This window comes from Pongo pygmaeus, chromosome 19 (assembly GCF_028885625.2).
Source record: "Pongo pygmaeus isolate AG05252 chromosome 19, NHGRI_mPonPyg2-v2.0_pri, whole genome shotgun sequence".
Classification (NCBI taxonomy): Eukaryota; Metazoa; Chordata; class Mammalia; order Primates; family Hominidae; genus Pongo; species Pongo pygmaeus.
This window is the reverse complement of record NC_072392.2, coordinates 72,303,463-72,321,571: the sequence shown is the minus strand read 5'-3', so window position 1 is coordinate 72,321,571 and position 18,109 is coordinate 72,303,463. Positions and strand designations below refer to the sequence as shown.

Here is an 18,109-nt window from a genome sequence, read left to right as displayed (position 1 = left end):
TTTAAAAATTAGCCAGGCACGGTGGCGTATGCCTGTGGTCCCAGCAACTAGAGGGGCTGAGGTGGGAGGATTGCTTGAGCCCAGGAGTTTGAGACTGCAGTGAGTTATGATCGCACCACTGCTCTCCAGCCTGGGTGAAAGAGTGAGACCCTGTCTCTAAATTAAAAATAAAAAATAAAAAATAGAAGGTTATTGTGGAGAGAGGAGCACCTTGGATGGTGATGGTGAGGACCTCTTCCCCCACCTCTCCGTATTATCCCCTGATCTAACTCCAGTTGTGGTAGGATCTTTAGGAGGGGAGCGTGTCTCAGAGAAGTTTGGGGACTTCGGGTGTGAGGACTGAGGCCCCATCTCTGCTGAAGTTCAGACGCCAAGACTGGAAGGGGATAGAGTCATCCTGCTTTCCATCACAAGGAGGAATTGTCCGGCCTGGCCTTTGACACATACACCATAGTCCAGTTGTGTGTATATTTGGAGAGACCCTTTTCAGGGTATACAGGCATCCAATTAACGGCACAGATGGGTCCCCATTCTTCCTTCACCAGCCTCTGGCATCTATCAATCTTCGCTCTCAGGAAGTCCTAACTTCGATCTCACTCTCAGCTATCTTGCTGCGGCCCCAACCTATTTCTATTCCCAGCAACCCATCCAGACGCTACTATGATTTCCCCAAGCTTCCCTCAATCTGGTCACGCCCCTCCATCCCGGGTTTTTCAGTGTGAAACTCCCTCCTCCGCTTCTTTCCCCGCCAAGCCCCGCCCCATCGTGTCGAGCCCCCCAAGACTCCGCCCAGTTCGCCCTCCTGGCCACCGAGGCAGCCAATAGCTGAGAGCCTGATTTGCAGGGCTGCGCGGGGGAGCGGCGTAGGGCAGGGGGCGGGACCAGGCGACCTCCTAAATCAAAGTTGGGCGGCGAGGACTGGGCGGAGGGGCCGCCGGGTGCCGGGCTGGGGCCGGCGGGGGAGGGGAGGGGATGGGGGGCGGGCGCAGCGGACGGCTGAGCTGGCTGGACACGGACAGCTCCTTGGCTCCCTCCCTCGGCTCATCCCCGCGGCCCCACTTCCCTCCTCCCCGCGCTGCGAGCAGCATCCTCTGCAGACCCTCGGTCCTCGCGCCCAGGGTCGTCCCGCTCCTGCGGCTCGGCGTGGTGGCCTCCCCTCGCCCGCCACCCCGGCAACTTTCTTCGCCCGCTCCCGTGGGTTGGGGGCTGCTGTGCCTGGGGCTAACTGGGGGCAGCCTCTGGAGAAGGACTTCAGAGTCCCGGAGACGCCCGCCACCCGCAGCCTACCCGCGGCGGGCCTGCCGTCGGATCTCGGCACCCTCTCCTCCCCTCTCCCCGAACCATGACCGAGATGAGCGAGAAGGAGAACGAACCGGATGACGCGGCCACCCACAGCCCCCCAGGGACCGTCTCCGCCCTCCAGGAAACCAAGGTAACTTGGGGGGCGCGAGGCCTGTCCGCGCCCAGGGCCTGGGCGCCCTCTTCCCGGCGGGGTCCTCCTGTGGGCCCGGGCGTCCTAGGGTCGCGGTCGCGAGGCCCGCGTGACCACTGAGGCTCCGCGCGGCTCCCGGGGGGAGGAGTGGGTTGGCGACGAGGGGCCACGAGGAGCCCCCGATCACACCTGCACCACACGCCCGCGCGCGCCATCGCGACCTTCCGGGGAGGCGGCCACTGGTCTTCGTTGGAGAGATGGGCGCAGCGAGGCCGGAGGGTGCGGGCGGGGTACGCGCCCGGCTGTGCGTGCGAGGCGCACCCTCCAGCGGCCGCCGGGTCCCAGTCCCGGGCTCAGTCCGCGCCTCTATCCTCGCTCGTGTCTCTGAATTTGTCTCTACAACCTGCGTGTCTGTGTCTTGGTGTCTCTGTGTGCGTCTCTCCCCGTCTCTCCCGGCGTCGCCGGGTGTTTATCTCCGCTTCTCAGGGCGTCTCTCCCTGCCCCTCCGCAGTCCTGCATTCCCCGCTCCTAGCCCGGTTGGGCTCGGGGACGCGAGGCCGCGGCCGGGGGTGCGCAGCTGCGGAGTCCGCGAGGGGGCCTGCGGCAGCGCCGGCCGTCGGTCACGGGCGAGGACGGGGGCCTGCGGTTGTGGCTCCAGACCAGAAAGACAGGCAGCCCCGCCCCCCACCACGGGAGCGGGACCAGAGGAGGGGGAGCGGGTAGAAGCAAAAAGAGAAGTCATCGTAATTAATGAATGTCATCATTAACCCTAATTATGGATGATTGTTACTCCTGAGGGAGTCACCATGAATAAATTACTCCCCGCGAAGGCGGGCGGAGCCCAGACTCCTGGCGCTGAAAGGGGTGTGGGGAGGCCGCCGCTCACACTCAGTACTCCCCCGACCTCTAATCCGTCTGCTCCCTTCCCAAGTTCTAGGTGCTGGAGACTGGCCCGCGAGAAGTTCTGTTTCTGGGGGATCAACCTGAGCGGGCCTGGGGATGAGACAGAAAGGGCTGTGCCAAGGGCGCGCCCTGCCACCTCCCAGACTTCAGGCCAAGACCTCCTCCCTCCCCCTTCCCCCGGTATTTTGCTCCCATCCTGCTCCTGTTCTCCAGAGGCGAAAGGGAACAGTGAGGACCAGAAATGATGGGAGCCTGGGCTCCGGAGGCGTCGCTCGCTGGCTAGTCTTCTTCCCACCGTCCCCCTTCCTCCTTCTTCCATCTTGCCCATCCCGCAGGAGCTGAGGTTAATTCAAGGTCAAGGTCATCAAGGGAGTGACCTGAGGAGGAGGCCGTAGGGTCAAGGTGGAGTCTGGCAGAGGCACCCCAGGGAGCCCCCATCCTGCACCACGGGACCCAGGGGGTCTCCACATTCAAGTCTTCACATGCACACCTGACTCTCTCTTGCCCCCTTCTAAAAATGAGACTCCGGTTTGTGAGACCAGAGCTGACTCCCCTTTAGAGAGCCAAGTCTCAGTCTCTCCTGGGAAAGGACTAAGATGTTTGGGTGAGAGGATATTGCTTGGAATATTTGTGACAACTTCTGTCAAGCAGAAGGTCTAGGAGCTGAACCTCCCCTGAGTTCCAATGCCTCTGATTTCGGTTGCCCTCTAGTCACCTGGGTAGACATACACAGTCCCCCTGCTTGCCTCCTGGGGCTTGGGGGCCTCCCAGGCCCTGCCCTGTTTCCCACACCAAGGCCTGTCCTCTCCAGCCTCCTCCTATGTGGGAGTGCTGGAAGGCGGGCAGGAGTGCGGGGTAGTGCTGCCTCAGTACTCCAGCAAGCTGCCTGCTCAGCTGTGTGGGGAGGGGAGGTCAAGGCCCGCAGGTCTGTACCTCTCCCTCTTCCCAGGCCAGGGACCCTCCAATGTTGTCACCTCTGGGTCTGAGCTTGGAGATTCAAGGAGCAGGGGAGGGAAGGGGTTACACCCCTGATCCGGCCCCTCTGTGTCAGGCCAGCTGGAGCCCCGGCCCTCCATCCCTCCCCTATGCATCACTCTTGTGAAGGATTCTGCACTAACACAGACTGGGCTGTGGGTTGGGTTGGGGGTATTCAGCAGGGCAGAGGTGGGCAGAGAGAGAACTCAGGACCCCTGCTAGCCTCCTTCCATCCCACACCTCAACCTGGCCCAAAGAAGCTCCTGTCTCCAGACTGTGTGGGTGGAGGAGATGGAAAAGAGTACAGTTGGGTGCTGCCCACCCAGCTCAGTGTGAGGCAGGTACAACAGAGGGGGCCAATGCCCTTCAGGCAGTGATGCCAACATTCCAGGCTTATTCATCAGTGTTGGTGCCCCCTGGGAATCACTGGCCAGCCTCCTGCTTGCCCCCAGGCTGAATCAGCCCTGCACCCAAGCCACCCAGCAACCCTCCTAGCGAGTCCTCCTCCTGTCTTGGTCTCCTTCCCTTCTTACCACATAGGGCCTGCCCATCACCCTTTGTTGCCACCCCTGGGAGGACCACCCCATGCCATCTCTGCTCTGAGTCAGCTTGCGCCACGTCTGCCACCACCCACTGCCAGATGCCTCATGCCCTTTCAGGAGACGCTGTGGGGAATTGAGGAAATAAGGGGCCGTCCAGGATATGGGGAGGTGGGGAGGAAACAGGCAGGCCAGGCCGTGTCTCTGGGAGGGGGCTCAGAAGAACAGACTTTGTGGTCCAGGCTCCTAGCTAGACAAACTCTGGGTGCATTGGGAGGGAAGAGTGACCAGGCAGGCCCACTTGCCGAGGTACATGGCAGCTTATCCCCATGCCAGAGAATGGGTCCCAGGGAAGTGAGGGCACCAAAAATATAGTGGGAGAAGAGATGGGAAAAGGTCCTCTCCAGGAATGAGGAGCCCCAGGAGCAGGAATACCTGGCCTGGCTGAGCCAAAATGTGGTTTGGGTAGCCAAGCCCGATGTCTCTGGAGTGGGCAGGCATCAAGTCATGTGGCAGAGATGCCCCAACCCAGACCTGTAGCCACAGTCTGATCTCTGCCAGCCACCCCAGGTGGCATGTCATTCCTTCCCGCTTCTCCACCCCCCTGGGATCTGGGGCCCACAGCCAAGCCAGGGAGTCCGCCGGCAGAGTCGGGGCTGCCCTGGTACCCGGGAACATTCTGTTCCAGAGGCCTCTGGTACCCAGCAGAGGTGGCTCTTGGCACTGAGACCAAGGGGTACCAGGAAAGAACACAGCCTGGAGGGTAGGGAGACTTGGAACCTCCTCCTATGAGGATTACTATGGAAACAAGGGCCTGGGGATGGGGGGAACATGATTGATGATGTCTTCAAATACTTGAAGGGCTGAAGTGTATGAGAGGGAGTAGCCCTTTCTGGAGCCAAGGGAGGAACAAGGGCTGATAGGCGAAAATCCCAGGGAGGCAGGTTTCAGCTCTATATAGGGAAGCACTTTCCAGCGATTGGAGCTGCCCAAAGATGGAATGACTGTCCCAAGAGACTGCTTGCTTCCCATCACAAGAGGTGACCAACTCTTGACAGGGGATGTGGCCAGGCCATCGCAGAGTGATGAGTTGGGTACTGCTCTAGGTGGCCAGTCTTCCAGGTCCCTTCTCACCCTAAGCTCTCTGACTGACCTTGTGGACAAGCCCCTGGCCCAGCTGAGAGGCCAGGGTGAGTCCCAGTCAGGGCTTAGCGCAGCAGGATGCTCCTGGTGCTTTGGGCTCAGCAGCCGGAGCCGCTGGTTCAAGTCCTGGCTCTGCTGTTTACCAGCTGATGATTCCTGGGTAAGTGATTTAACCCTTATGAGCCTCAGTTCCTCATCTGAAAAGTGGGACAGTAATTATCACTACTTCCAAGGGCAGCATCAGGATTAATGAGATGCTGCATATAAAGTGCTAGCTCAATTCCAATGTTCTGACCATGACAGCCCCTCAGATATGTAAGTTTCTGGGGATATTTGGACCTAGAGCCTTGTATTGGTTAGAGAGTATCTAGTCTTGGCCGGGTGCGGTGGCTCACACCTGTAATCCCAGCACTTTGGTAGGCCAAGGTGGGCGGATCATGAGGTCAGGAGTTTGAGACCAGCCTGGCCAATATGGTGAAACCCCATCTCTACTAAAAAAAAAAAATACAAAAAATTAGCCAGGTGTGGTGACAGGCACCTGTAATCCCAGCTAGTTGGGAAGCTGAGGCAGGAGAATTGCTTGAACCTGGGAGGTAGAGGTTACAGTGAGCCGAGACCGTGCCACTGCACTCCAGCCTGGGCAACAGAGCGAGACTCCATCTCAAAAAAATAAAAACAATAGGGCGGGCATGGTGGCTCACGCCTGTAATCCTAGCACTTTGGGAGGCTGAGACAGGCGGATCATGAGGTCAGGAGATCAAGACCATCCTGCCTAACACGGTGAAACCCCGTCTCTACTAAAAATACAAAAAATTAGCCGGGCGTGCGGCGGGTGCCTATAGTCCTAGCTACTCGGGAGGCTGAGGCAGGAGAATGGCGTGAACCCGGGAGGCAGAGCTTGCAGTGAGCCAAGATTGTGCCACTGCACTCCAGCCTGGGCGACAGAGCGAGACTCCGTCTCAAAATAAATAAATAAATAAATAAATAAAATAAAAAATAAAAACGATAGGCTGGGCACAGTGGCTCATGCCTGTAATCCCAGCACTTTGAGAGGTCGAGGCGGGCAAATCACGAGGTCAGGAGATCAAGACCATCATGGCTAACCTGGTGAAACCCTGCCTCTACTAAAAATACAAAATTAGCTGGGCATGATGGCACGAGCCTGTAGTACAGCTACTTGGGAGGCTGAGGCAGGAGAATGGCGTGAACCCAGGAGGTGGAGGTTGCAGTGAGCAAGATTGTGCCACTGCACTCCAGCCTGGGTGACAGAGTGAGACTCCATCAAAAAAAAAAAAGAAAGTATCTAGTCTTCCCTCTTGGATGTGGGGAAACTGAGGCTCAGAGAGAAGTGAAGTGATTTGCCTTCAGGAAGCAGGTTTAGTTTTGCCCCCAGCCCCAGCATGTCCTCCAGCAACCCTGTGTGCTCCATGCCTGAGGTCCCTGGACAGAACACTGGATGGTTCACCTGCCTCTTGGGGCCCATCCAAGCCCCCAGAGCCACACTCGGTCCTGGCTGGCCCAGAGCCTGACCTGGGCTGAGTTTTGTGTTCTCATTAATTGTCTCTCTAGCCTTCCACCTATGCTCCAAGGCCCAGGCATCTGGGGCCTGGGGACTTGCTTCTCATAGATACACAAAGAAGCCCACAGTGCTATCCAGGAAGCTGGGTTTGGAAGGCACTGAGCCCTTCAGTGTGCCAGACACCCCAGGGCTTTGGCCTCCCAGCTGGCACACCAGAGCCTGCCTTGAGCCCAAACATCCCCTCTGCTTCCCCCTTTGTCTTGCTGCCTGCTGGCCTCCCGGAGGCTGGTGGGGTCACCACTTCCATCCCCTTGGCAGGGTGGCCAGGCAGGCAGCCATGGCACACAGGCTGCCCGGCGTGCCAGCTGGGAACCCTGGCCAAGTCCCTCTGCCTGGAGCCAGGCTGCTGGCCCCTGTTTCTGTCTCTAGTAGAAAGGAGTGGGCAGGGGTAAGGCGCCTCTCAACGGGAAGGGAGACGGCCAAGGCTCTGGGTCAAGAGGTTTCCAGACCTCTCTCTGGGAAGACTCAGTAGGGTGTGTTTGAGTGAGAGGTGGAAATAGCTCTGGCCTCACCGCAGAATCGACCCTGCCCTCCAGAATGTAGGCTTCATGGAGAGTCCAGCCACTGGCTTATGTATTCACCAAAGGCTGCTGATTGAGCACCTACTGTGTGTTGAGAGCCTGCGTGGGGATTTGAAGCCAGCAACTGTGTCTGTCCCCAAGGGGCTCACAATCTCCTGGGGGAGTGAGAAATAAATAACAAAGCATCACCCGAGCGGAGCTGCGGTGGAAGTTGGGCTGGATGCAGTGGACACCAGAGGAGGGAGTGGGTCATGAGACTGAATTCCTGCAGAAGGGAGCTCCTGGAGGAGGAAGGACCAGTGGAAGTCTATTGGCAGGATAAAGAGGGTATGAACTGAGTGAGGCAGAGAAGAGGACAAACATGTCAAAAGCTCGGAGGCATAAAAGCATGGATGAGTTTGAGAATCCTCATTTCTGGGCTGCAAAGGCACAGGTTGGAAGGACCAGTTTGGCCAAGTTGCAAGGAGAGTCTCATGGCTGGGGCGAGAGCCTTGGATGGTGTCCCAAGGAGCCAGGAAGGGTTTTTAGCAGGGTCAGGCATCACCTCTGCAACAGCTGTGTGGAGGAGAGGTGGAAGCAGGGGGCTGGGGGGGAGGCTGTGGTCTTGAAGCAGACTGCGGCATTAGGGCCTGGACTAAGGGCTGTGAGGTGACGAGTCGATGGGAGGGAGGAGAGGGCTAGAGAGACTTCCTAGGGGGGGAGAATCAGTTCCAAGGATGAGGGTCCAGGACGACCACTCCTCACCCCCTACCAGCCTGTTCGAGAACACAGGTGGATACTACGTTGCCCAGGCTGGTCTCCAACTGCTTGGCTCAAGCGATTCCCTCCTGCCTCAGCCTCTCAGAGTGCAGAGATTATAGGCAGGAGCCACCACATCGCGCCTATTTTTTTTTTTTTTCTAAACTTGAGTAAATGATACACCCATACAACAAAATACTTTGTAGCCATAAAAAAGAATGATGAATCTATTTATGTATGGGTATGGAATGATTTCCAAGATTTACTGTTTATGAAAAAAAGCAAAGCACAGGAAATATAGTATACTACCAATTCTTCAAGGAAAAATGGAATTAAACCACTTAAACTTGTTTCTATCCAATTTCACATAAAAGTCTAGATTTCTTTTGAAAAACTAGAAAACCTGGCAACCGTGGGCTGGCCTTATAGACCAGCCTCAATTGGCTTGAGGAGACCTGCAGCTACTCCCTGGCCATCCAGTTTGCCACAGTCCCCACTGCTCTTGATTGCTGCTCGCCCGGCCAGAACTCCTTTCTCCATGGAAGTCACCCACTTGGCTCTTGTGGCACCTGAGATTGCGAAGCATCATCGGGACCTGGGGAGCCTCTCTCTTGCTGTTTCATTTCGCTCTGGCCCTCAGCCCCCACGCTGCTGCTGCTGCCGCCCCTACCGCCAGAGACACCCTGAAGGGAAGCCCGCCCTGGCCAGCCCGCTCTAGGCTCCCACTCACAGCTCCCTCTTTTTCTCCCAGCTCCAACGATTCAAGCGCTCCCTCTCCCTCAAGACCATCCTCCGAAGTAAGAGCTTGGAGAACTTCTTCCTTCGCTCGGGCTCTGAGATCAAGTGCCCCACCGCGGTGCTGCTGACGCCCCCGACTCCACTGCCCCCTCCTTCCCCACCACCCACAGCCTCGGACAGGGGCCTGCCTACCCCATCCCCCTCCCCATGCCCAGTCCCACGCCCCCTGGCAGCCCTCAAACCAGTGAGGCTGCACAACTTCCAGGAACATGTCTTCAAGCGAGCCAGCCCTTGTGAGCTGTGCCACCAGCTCATCGTAGGTAGGTGCCTGGGCACTGAGGTGGCCAAGGGGAGGGGCCAGCGTGGGTACTGGGGAGTGGGCCCATGTTGCGCCCAATATTATTGGGCTCTTGCTGTTCAGGAGCCCCAATACTAACTGTGCCTCTGTGCCTCTTTATTTTTTTTTTGAGACAGAGTCTTGCTCTGTCTCCCAGGCTGGAGTGCAGTGATGCGATCTTGGTTCACTGCAACCTCCGCTTCCCTGGCTCAAGGGATCCTCCTGCTTCAGCCTCTGTAGTAGCTGGGACTGCAGGCATACACTACCATGCCCAGCTAATTTTAAAATTTTTTTTGTAGAGATGGGGTTTTGCCATGTTGCTCAGGCTGGTCAAACCCTGGGCTCAAGCAATCCATCCACCTCAGCCTCCCAAAGTGCTGGGATTACAGATGTGAGCCGTTGCACCCACCCCCAACTGTCCCTCTTACCCAAGGCAGAGAAAGGAGCACCACCAAGGGTGGGGGGTATACTCAGTGTCACTGCCTCAGTGTCACTGCCGTGTTTACTAACGACTCCGGCTTCCGTGCTCCCTCACACCCTGACGGTGTGCGGGGTAGGTGCTGGGCCTCAAGGCTGGCACGAGAATGCCCAACCCCTGCTCTCCTCATCCCCTAACATGCCTCTCCTTTGCCCTTTGCCCACGGGGGTGTCCTCAATTGCTGAACCCAAATTCTTCCTAGGAAACTCCAAGCAGGGCTTGCGATGTAAGACGTGCAAAGTCAGCGTCCACCTCTGGTGCTCTGAGGAGATCTCCCACCAGCAATGCCCAGGCAAGACGGTGAGCGGGGATCCAGGCAGAGATGGCCAGCTGAGTGCTGCCAGTACTGTCACATGGGGGAATGAGTATCCCTCAGGGCTGCTCCTTCCTGTGGGGTGGGCCCTGGGCTTGGGAAGGACCAAGTTCTGCATTGGCCATGACCTCCTCAAACCCTCTCTGCCCTCTCTTGCCATAGTCCACCTCCTTCCGCCGCAACTTCAGTTCCCCTCTCCTGGTGCATGAGCCGCCACCAGCCTGTGCCACAAGCAAAGAGTCCCCACCCACTGGTGAGTGCCCCCCTGGCCGCTGTCCCTGCTCCCACTGTGGTGTGATGAGAAATCAACATCCCTGACCAGCCTGGCCAACACGGTGAAACCCCGTCTCTCAATTGCTTGAACCCAGGAGGTGGAGGTTGCAGTGAGCCAAGATCACGCCACTGCACTCCAGCCTGGGCTACAGAGCGAGACTCCATCTCAAAAAAAAAAAAAGAAAGAAATCAACATTTCTGAGATGGGTACCTGAGTCACACTGGCACAGAAAGTTCCTACCATTTCCCTTATCTGGATGTTCCTGTCCTGAATTTGGGGTTCATTCATTCATTCACTCATCATTCCTTCAACAAGCACTTTATTAAGCACAGACTAAGTGCCAGGCACAGTGCTGGACTCTGAGACACAGTAGTGAAGAAGGTGGAATTTATTGTCTAGTAAAGGAGATAGGACTGAAATGGACAGTCATGCAAATTATCAATCAATCACCATCAGCATGAGTGCCTTAAGTGGGGAAGATAAGGAATAGAGCATAGAATGTGTGCTGAAAGCTGGGTGTGGTGGCTTGTACTGTAATCCCAGCTACTTGGGAGGCTGAGGCAGGAGGATTGCTTGAGCCCAGGAGTTGGAGTCCAGCCTGGGCAACATGGTGAGACCTTGTCTCTAAATTAAGAGAAAAGAAAAAGCTCGCTGTCTTCATCTGCAAAATCAGGGAAGACTTCCCAGAGATGTGAAGGATGAGGCATGAGGGGTTCATCCATTTAGGATCTGGAAAGACGGGTGTGGGGCAGAGGGAAGCCTGAGAAAGGAAGGACAGGGAGTTAAAGAAAGGGCAAAGTGCCAAGTGTGGTGGCTCACGCCTGTAATCTCAGCACTTTGGGAGTCCGAGGAGGGCGGATCACAGTGTCAGGAGTTTGAGACCAGCCTGACCAACATGGTGAAACCCCATCTCTACTAAAAATACAAAAAAATTAGCTGGGTGTGGTGTCAGGCGCCTCTAATCCCAGCTGAAGCAGGAAAATTGCTTGAGCCCAGGAGGCGGAGGTTGCAGTAAGCCAAGATCGTGCCATTGCACTCCAGCCTGGGCGGCAGAGCGAGACTCCGTCTCAAAAAAAAAAAAAAAAAAAAGAAAAAACGAGACCACAGATACAAGGCCTTGGGGTCCATTTTAGGGTAGCCTTTTGGACTTTCTTCTAAGGGCAATTTGTGTGTTTCTACAAAAGCGTTCTGGCTGCTGTGTGGATTGGCAGGGCTAGAGTGGAAGCAGGGAGACCAGTTGAAAGGCCATGACAGTTGCCGAGAGAGAGTGTGGTGATGTGAATTAGACTGCTAGCAGTGGCGATGGAGACATGTGGATAGGTTGTAGGGATGCTAGGAGGGAGGACTAGGTGGCAGAGTGGCTGCGGGCAGTGAGGACAGCGAGGAGTCAAGGATGCTCCAAGTTTCTGCGTGGGCACCATGGGAGGACCCGGAGCCATCTCTGGGATGAGGAAGACCTGGGAGGGACACGTGAGGGGGCAGCTGGAAAGCTCAGCCTGGGGCATGCTGAGCCGGGACTAGAGATGCAGGGCTTCGGGGCAGAGCCAGGCCTTGAGGGTGGATATTCTGCAGGGGACAGTGGGAAGGTGGACCCTGTCTACGAGACCCTGCGCTATGGCACCTCCCTGGCACTGATGAACCGCTCCAGTTTCAGCAGCACCTCTGAGTCCCCGACAAGGAGCCTGGTATGGTGGGCAAAAAGGCGGGTCTTTTGGGGAGGGGTGTCTGAGCATGACAGTGGGCTCGGGGGCTGAGCCCTCTCCTCTCTCTGTCCCTAGAGTGAGCGGGATGAACTGACCGAGGATGGGGAAGGCAGCATCCGCAGCTCCGAGGAGGGGCCTGGTGACAGTGGTGAGTGGTGGTGGGCATCAGGGGCAGGAATGGGGTACAATGGAGGGTGCTCCCTGCTGCCTCTCACCCTTTCCCTCTCCCGCCCCTAGCATCTCCAGTATTCACAGCCCCAGCAGAGAGTGAAGGGCCAGGACCAGAGGAGAAGAGTCCTGGACAGCAGGTGAGCCTGTACTGGCACTGGCCTGGAAGGTCAGGATGGGAAGCGGGTATAATTTCTCCTTGCCATTGATTCATAGCGGGGCAAGAGCATGGTGCGTGGGGATTCACTGCTTCCTCACTTATCCTCAGGGATGGGCAATGCCAGGATGAGAGGGCATGGGAGGCAGGAGGAGTTACCCTTCCACCCCCAGTCCACTGGCCATTGCAGCCATTTCTGCTCTCCCAAAGGCAGGCAGCCCCAGGGTACAGCAGGCAGAAGCGGACTCCCCTCTCCATGCCCATCCCAGTGCCCTTTGGGGTGGGTGAGCATAGCATGTATGAGGGTCTCACTTCTCCCTGCCGTTCACCCAGGACTCACTGTGTCCCCTCACAGCCCCCAGGGTAGCACACTCAGAGCGAGTGGAGAGTGGGGGGAGTGAGGGTGCTGCTTTCCGGTCACCGACCCAGAGATTCTCCCGCAGCCCCCCAAAGCCACCCTGCGGAAGGATGTGGGGCCCATGTACTCCTACGTTGCACTCTACAAGTTTCTGCCCCAGGAGAACAATGATCTGGCTCTGCAGTAAGTCCTCTTTGTGACCTAGCCCCGCTGGGCAGCTCTGCGCTCCTAGACCTTGGAGCACAGTGTGAGGGGGGCCTTCAGGAACCTTCTTGCATGCTTGAGGCTGCTGAGCCCAGACAGGAGCTGGAACTGCCCAGGGTCTAAGAGTGACTCATGCTAATGTTGTGTCTCCCACCCTCTGACTGGGCTGCCCAGCCAGTGCCTGCTGTACCTGTGGTCACATGGTGTCCTCTGAGGGCATCAAGAATCCTCTCCCAGCGGGGCACGGTGGCTCACCCTTGTAATCCCAGCACTTTGGGAGGCTGAGGCTGGCAGATCACTTGAGGTCAGGAGTTCGAGACCAGCCTGGCCAACATAGTGAAACCCCATCTGTACTAAAAATACAAAAATTAGCCGGGCATGGTGGCAGATGCCTGTAATCCCAGTTACTCGGGAGGCTGAGGCAGGAGAATGGCTTGAACCCGGGAGGTGGAGGTTGCAGTGAGCCAAGATCGTGCCACTGCACTCCAGCCTGGGTGACAGAGTGAGACTCTATCAAAAAAAAAAAAAAAAAAATCCTCTCTCCCAGCTGAGGACTGCAGGGTCCCCAGGTGCCCAGGGGCTGCTAGGATGGGGAGGGGCACTACTCCCTGCTCCATATGCGACCCTAGCTCTGTCCTCCCCAGGCCTGGAGATCGGATCATGCTGGTGGATGACTCTAACGAGGACTGGTGGAAGGTGACTTGGCAGGGTGGGGAGTGGAGGGACTCTGGTAGGCACCCCAGCAGCCCCCACCCCAATGGGCACTGCCCCCACCTTCTCTCCAGGCCCCAAAGACAACCTCTCCTCCAACCACTGGTCCCAGCCAAAACTAGGACCAACCCTTGGGACGTCCTCTCAGTTTTGACTCTCCTTGCCTCAGCCTTGTCCCTCTGCTCACCTCATGCCATTCCTGGCCCAGAAGCCACCTGGCTGGGGGCTGGAATCCGGAGAGCCCTAGATCTGGAGGATGACGGCATTGGCGCCGAGTGGGAACCGGGTCTGGAGAAAGCAGTGGTGGGCAGCAGGGGCGGGGTGTGGCGCAGGTGCTCATTGCCAACCTCATCCCCAGGGCAAGATCGGCGACCGGGCTGGCTTCTTCCCAGCTAATTTTGTGCAACGGGTGAGGCCAGGCGAGAATGTTTGGCGCTGCTGCCAACCCTTCTCCGGGAACAAGGAACAGGGTTACATGAGCCTCAAGGAGAACCAGGTGAGTGCCTGATGCCCAGCCCAGGCCCTATGGCGGAGGGAGGGAGTCGGCAGGGGAAGACAGGCTGCGGTGTGGGGGTAAATGTTCTCCAGGAGGAGGCTGATCTTGGCAGTTGAGGGGAAAGCGGGTTAGAAAGAAAGGGTTGCAGGGCCCTCCTACTAGCCCCTGTTGGGGAATTTGGGCTGGTGACCAACAGAGACAGGAGACTGAATGACATTAGAGGGAGCTTGGGTTAGCGCAGGAGCACTGGATTCAGTCTAAAGCTCAGGTTTGAATGCTAGCTCTGGCTTTTTATGTAATTTGAGGCAAGTCCTTTTCCCTCCACCTCCTCTGTGATGGGGGTGAGGCAGGGCAGTACAGCGGCTGATCTCCAAGGTCAGCCCTGAAGCGCTTCTGGGTGTCTGCTGATATCCTGGTCTTGCTACTGAGGCCTCTACACTCGTGGGATCTGGTCCCATCACTCCAGCAAAGGGCTCCATCCACATCTGACACTGGTCCCATCATCCCCCAGGGTGGGTCCCCTGGGGGCCATGGGCAGGACGCAGGGCCAGGGCTGCAGGCCATGCCAGGCCTCAGCTCCGTGTCTCTCTGGCTCAGATCTGCGTGGGCGTGGGCAGAAGCAAGGATGCTGACGGCTTCATCCGCGTCAGCAGTGGCAAGAAGCGGGGCCTGGTGCCAGTCGACACCCTGACTGAGATCTGAGAGGAGCCAAGGGAACCCAGATGCCATCCTTGCCTATGCCTGGACCTTGCTTCTGGCCAGGGAGGGGATCAGGCCCCCTTGTCCACTCCATACCCTTCCTCCCTCTGTCTCTCTCCTAGGTGCCACTTACTGTGGCTTAGGAGCCTTTTGTACTGAGGAAGATTTTATTTCTTGGGTGGGATGCCCTGAGTGGGTTGATCCTCTGGGAGTTGGTGGGGATGGGGTGGGGTGGGAGGGAATGAGGAAGCTACAGGTAGGTCCACCCAGCGCCCAGGCACCCCAGTCTACTTGCTGGGCTGAGTCCAGCCCTGGGGAAGATTCCTGGGAAATTTATTTGCTGCTTCTCCCAGCCTTCCCCTGCCACACCACCTGCGCATGCGTGGCACATCCGTCTCCCCACAGAGCCTCTGCTTGGGTCTATGTGTGTGTGACCGTGCATCTGCTCCTTTGCAAGTGGGGTCTTGGGAGCAGGCCTTTTTGTGTCCTCGGCCCTCCACCCTGGGTGGGGAGGGGACCCAGGGCCATAGGAAGGTCCTGAGTCCACCTCCTGGTCTCCACCTCTGTCATTCCGTCAATTCTCAGGAAAGTTTTGCAGGAATCTCTCCCGTTACTTGAAACCTGGGCCGACAGAGGAGGGGAAGGCTGAGGTCCCTGGAAGGAGTGACAAATCAGAGACTGTCCGTTCAAGTAGAAAACCCAAGAGCTGGCCGGGTGTGGTGGCTCACGCCTGTAATCCCAGCACTTTGGGAGGCTGAGGTGGGCGGATCACCTGAGGTCAGGAGTTCAAGACCAGCCTGGCCAACACCATGAAACCCCGTCTCTACTAAAAGTACAAAACTTAGCCAGGCATGATGGGGGTCTGCCTGTAATGCCAGCTACTCCAGAGGCTGAGGCAAGAGAATCACTTGAACCTGGAAGGCGGAGGTTTCAGTGAGCCGAGATTGCGCCATTGCACTCCAGCCTGGGCAACAGAGCAAGATGCCGTCTCAAAAAAAAAAAAAAAAAAAAAAAGAAAGAAAGAAAAGAAAACCCAAGAGCTGCCTGGACACACGGAAACCCAACTGAGAACAAAATCCTGGCCCATGCTTGGCCAAAGCAAACCCATTTCACTGTCAGGACCCCCGGTCACAGAGGAACCACCCGCCAGGGGAGCCTGTGACTGTCAGTTCTGGTCCCAGGCTTTGCCCGGCCGCCCCAGGAACCCAACCCTCTGGGCTGACCTTTTTCCTGCTTCTCTCCAGGCTCTGCAGGGGACAGGGCAGGTGCTGCAGGAGCCCCTTTGCTGGCTTTATCTGCTCCCTTGTTCTGGACACAGAGCCCTGGGAAAAAGAGGGGGTGGAAGACAGACAAGGAAGGTGGAATGTTCTGTTTGGCCACCAGGAAATGAGGTGGGGTGGGCATACACAGAGAGGACCCCTCTCTTAATACAGGCTGCTTTTCTCGGTGCCAACCTCCCTCCCCCAAGCTCAGATCCTCCTCTTATGCCCTTGATTGTGCCAGCCCATGCCACCCTCATCCTGGGCACAGTTACACCCTCCCATGCAGTGGGAGAAACACAGACCCTCCTACCCAAAGGCCCCTGACCCACTTCTCCCCCGCAAAGCGGGGTCTCAAGCCACACTGCCCTGTTTGCTGCCATGAGGCCCCCCCAGCAATATCCCAGGGGCGGGCCCAATGCCCACTGTACATGAGGCTGCATGATGGGTCTGGGGCCTTGCTGAGCCCCCAGACCCCTAATTAAATGTTTATTGTCCCAGCCCATCTGCTCTGTGTCTCTCACTGGGACAGAGGAAGGAAAGGGGCAGGGAAGTGGGGAGTGGGGTCTGGGGATGCTGAGAGGGGCAAGGCTGAGGGCGGAAGGATTCCTCCGTCTCTGAAAGGAGGGGCGCTGGGCAGGCAGCAACATGGCAGGGATCCCAGGCCTCATCCCCTTCCTCCAGCAGCCCGAGGAGGGTGGGGTCTGGGGAGAGCCGAAAGGAGACCTGAGGGAAGTGGGAGGAGGTCTGGGGACGCTGGAGGGAAACGGCTTGGGGCTGCGGTCACTTTCCGCCTCCACGGGCACCTGAGTCGCGCAGGGGCGGACATGCTCCTGCGCGCCAGGGCCGTCGAGACCGATCTTGCCCACCCAGAGGTGCCCTCCGAGACCGGGCGTGCCAGGGGTCTGGGAGGGCTCAGTACCCATCCGAGGTCAGCCTCGTCCCCGCAGTCCCCCAAGCCGGAGACAGAAACGCTGGCGGCGGGGACAGTCGTGGCCCGTGGGGCCCCGGGATGACTCAGTCGCGCCTGTCATCGGAGCCCAGCACGGAGGGGCCGCACCCCTCCCGCCGCCGCGCTCGCCGCCCACCGCTCTGGCAGAGCTGCCTCCTTCCCCTCCGCCTGCCCAGCCGCGTCATCGCCACGGCGAGCACGTCCTGTGCTATTTATAGGCGGAGGGGAGCGGGACGCCAAGGAGAGGCGGGCTGCGGGGGTGCTGGGGCACTGCTGGCGCTGCCCGGATGCAGAGGAGGGGCTGCCTTTCCTGATGAGCGCCCCCTCCTCCACCTGTTCCGGTTTACAGCCCCCGCCCCCTGAGCCAGGTAGGCCAGGTGGGCCCAGACCTTGGGTCCCCTCCTTGAGCTTTCTTTGGGCTCCTTGACTTGAGGAAGGCCCTGGAGGTTGGGGGTCGAGAGAGCCGGGAAAGGAGGGTGACCCTCCCCCTCCTAGGATCCCCAGCCCTGGGAGTGGAAGAAGGGGTCACAAGCCCAGTGTGAATGCTTAAAGAGAGGGAACTCATAAATAGGCACCTACTGTGCCCAGGGAACCGTGCCAGGAACTTGATGTTACTTAATCCTCTCCAGGATCCCGTGAGGCAAGTGGGGGTGTCCTCCTCTCACAGGGAAGAACTGAGGCGCAGCCAGGTTAGGTGGCTTATCCAAGGTCACACAGATTATCCAGCTCAACCCTGCCCTCTTTATACATGGGGAAACTGAGGCCTGGAGTGGGCTAATGACTTGTCCAGGGTCACACAGCAAATGAGTGATCAAGCCAGTCTTGGAAACCGTGGCTTTTCTTCTCCGTTCAGCTCTTTCCCTCCCCTGCCCTGGCTTCCTCAATGCCTTAAACCAACAAAATGGAGACAGAGACACCCTGAGACGCTGGGCCAGAGGCTCCAGGGATCAAGAGCCTGAGAGCCTTGCAGCCACGCCTTATGCACACCCAGCTGTGTGTCTGCCACCAGCCGGCAGCTGGCCTGGACGCCCATCCCCCTCCAGCCTATTTGCCACACTGCTGAGCACAGCAGCTTTTTCGGGTAGCTGAACCCCATGCAGCATGCTCACATCCTAGAGCCTGGGAACAGCTGGTGCCCCACTGTAGCCTTTGCCCTCCTCTGTGCCCACTCTGGGGGTGGATGGACCAGCAACACTACTGACCTGGGGCAAAGGATGCCTAGGAAGCTACTGGTGATCCCATCCCACCATTTGGCTCTGTTGTCTCTGACCCACATGTGCCCTTCATGCCCCCCGACACACAAGCTGAGCTTCACCTGGCTTGTACTGTGTGGGATGAAGGTTCCCTGGACTTCAGGGAGATGCAGAAAGAAGAGAGAGTCTGGAGAGATGGATGCTGGAGGTGGGGGGAAGAGAGAATGAGCCCCTCAGTG

At 57.9% G+C, this 18,109-nt stretch overlaps 1 protein-coding gene across 3 annotated transcripts; it reads left to right on the top strand.

Moving 5' to 3' along the window:
• The first annotated feature begins 898 nt into the window (after window positions 1-898).
• Window positions 899-16,225, top strand: STAC2 (SH3 and cysteine rich domain 2). 3 transcript variants are annotated; one of them, XM_054457317.2, is made up of 11 exons: window positions 899-1,432; window positions 8,582-8,888; window positions 9,586-9,683; window positions 9,859-9,949; window positions 11,543-11,655; window positions 11,749-11,821; window positions 11,911-11,981; window positions 12,442-12,539; window positions 13,205-13,256; window positions 13,630-13,767; window positions 14,365-16,225. In XM_054457317.2, exons 1-11 carry the CDS (start codon window positions 1,343-1,345, stop codon window positions 14,467-14,469), a joined length of 1,236 nt encoding a protein of 411 aa, XP_054313292.2. In that variant the 5' UTR covers window positions 899-1,342; the 3' UTR covers window positions 14,470-16,225. The 3 variants fall into 3 exon arrangements, with proteins under 3 accessions (XP_054313292.2, XP_063511989.1, XP_063511987.1); XM_063655917.1 differs by lacking the exon at window positions 899-1,432 and adding an exon at window positions 4,771-5,152 and having other exon boundaries at window positions 14,365-16,220; XM_063655919.1 differs by lacking the exons at window positions 899-1,432; window positions 13,205-13,256; window positions 13,630-13,767; window positions 14,365-16,225 and adding an exon at window positions 4,765-5,152 and having other exon boundaries at window positions 12,354-12,481.
• Window positions 16,226-18,109: the final 1,884 nt, after the last annotated feature.

Bases quoted from the DNA above. Each gene is read 5' to 3' on its own strand.
- STAC2 (XM_063655917.1), top strand. From the start codon at position 4,850: ATGACTGTCCCAAGAGACTGCTTGCTTCCCATCACAAGAGGTGACCAA. The intron at 9,950-11,542 runs GTGAGTGCCCCC...GATATTCTGCAG, and splicing joins CAAAGAGTCCCCACCCACTG to GGGACAGTGGGAAGGTGGAC. The intron at 13,768-14,364 runs GTGAGTGCCTGA...TCTCTGGCTCAG, and splicing joins TGAGCCTCAAGGAGAACCAG to ATCTGCGTGGGCGTGGGCAG.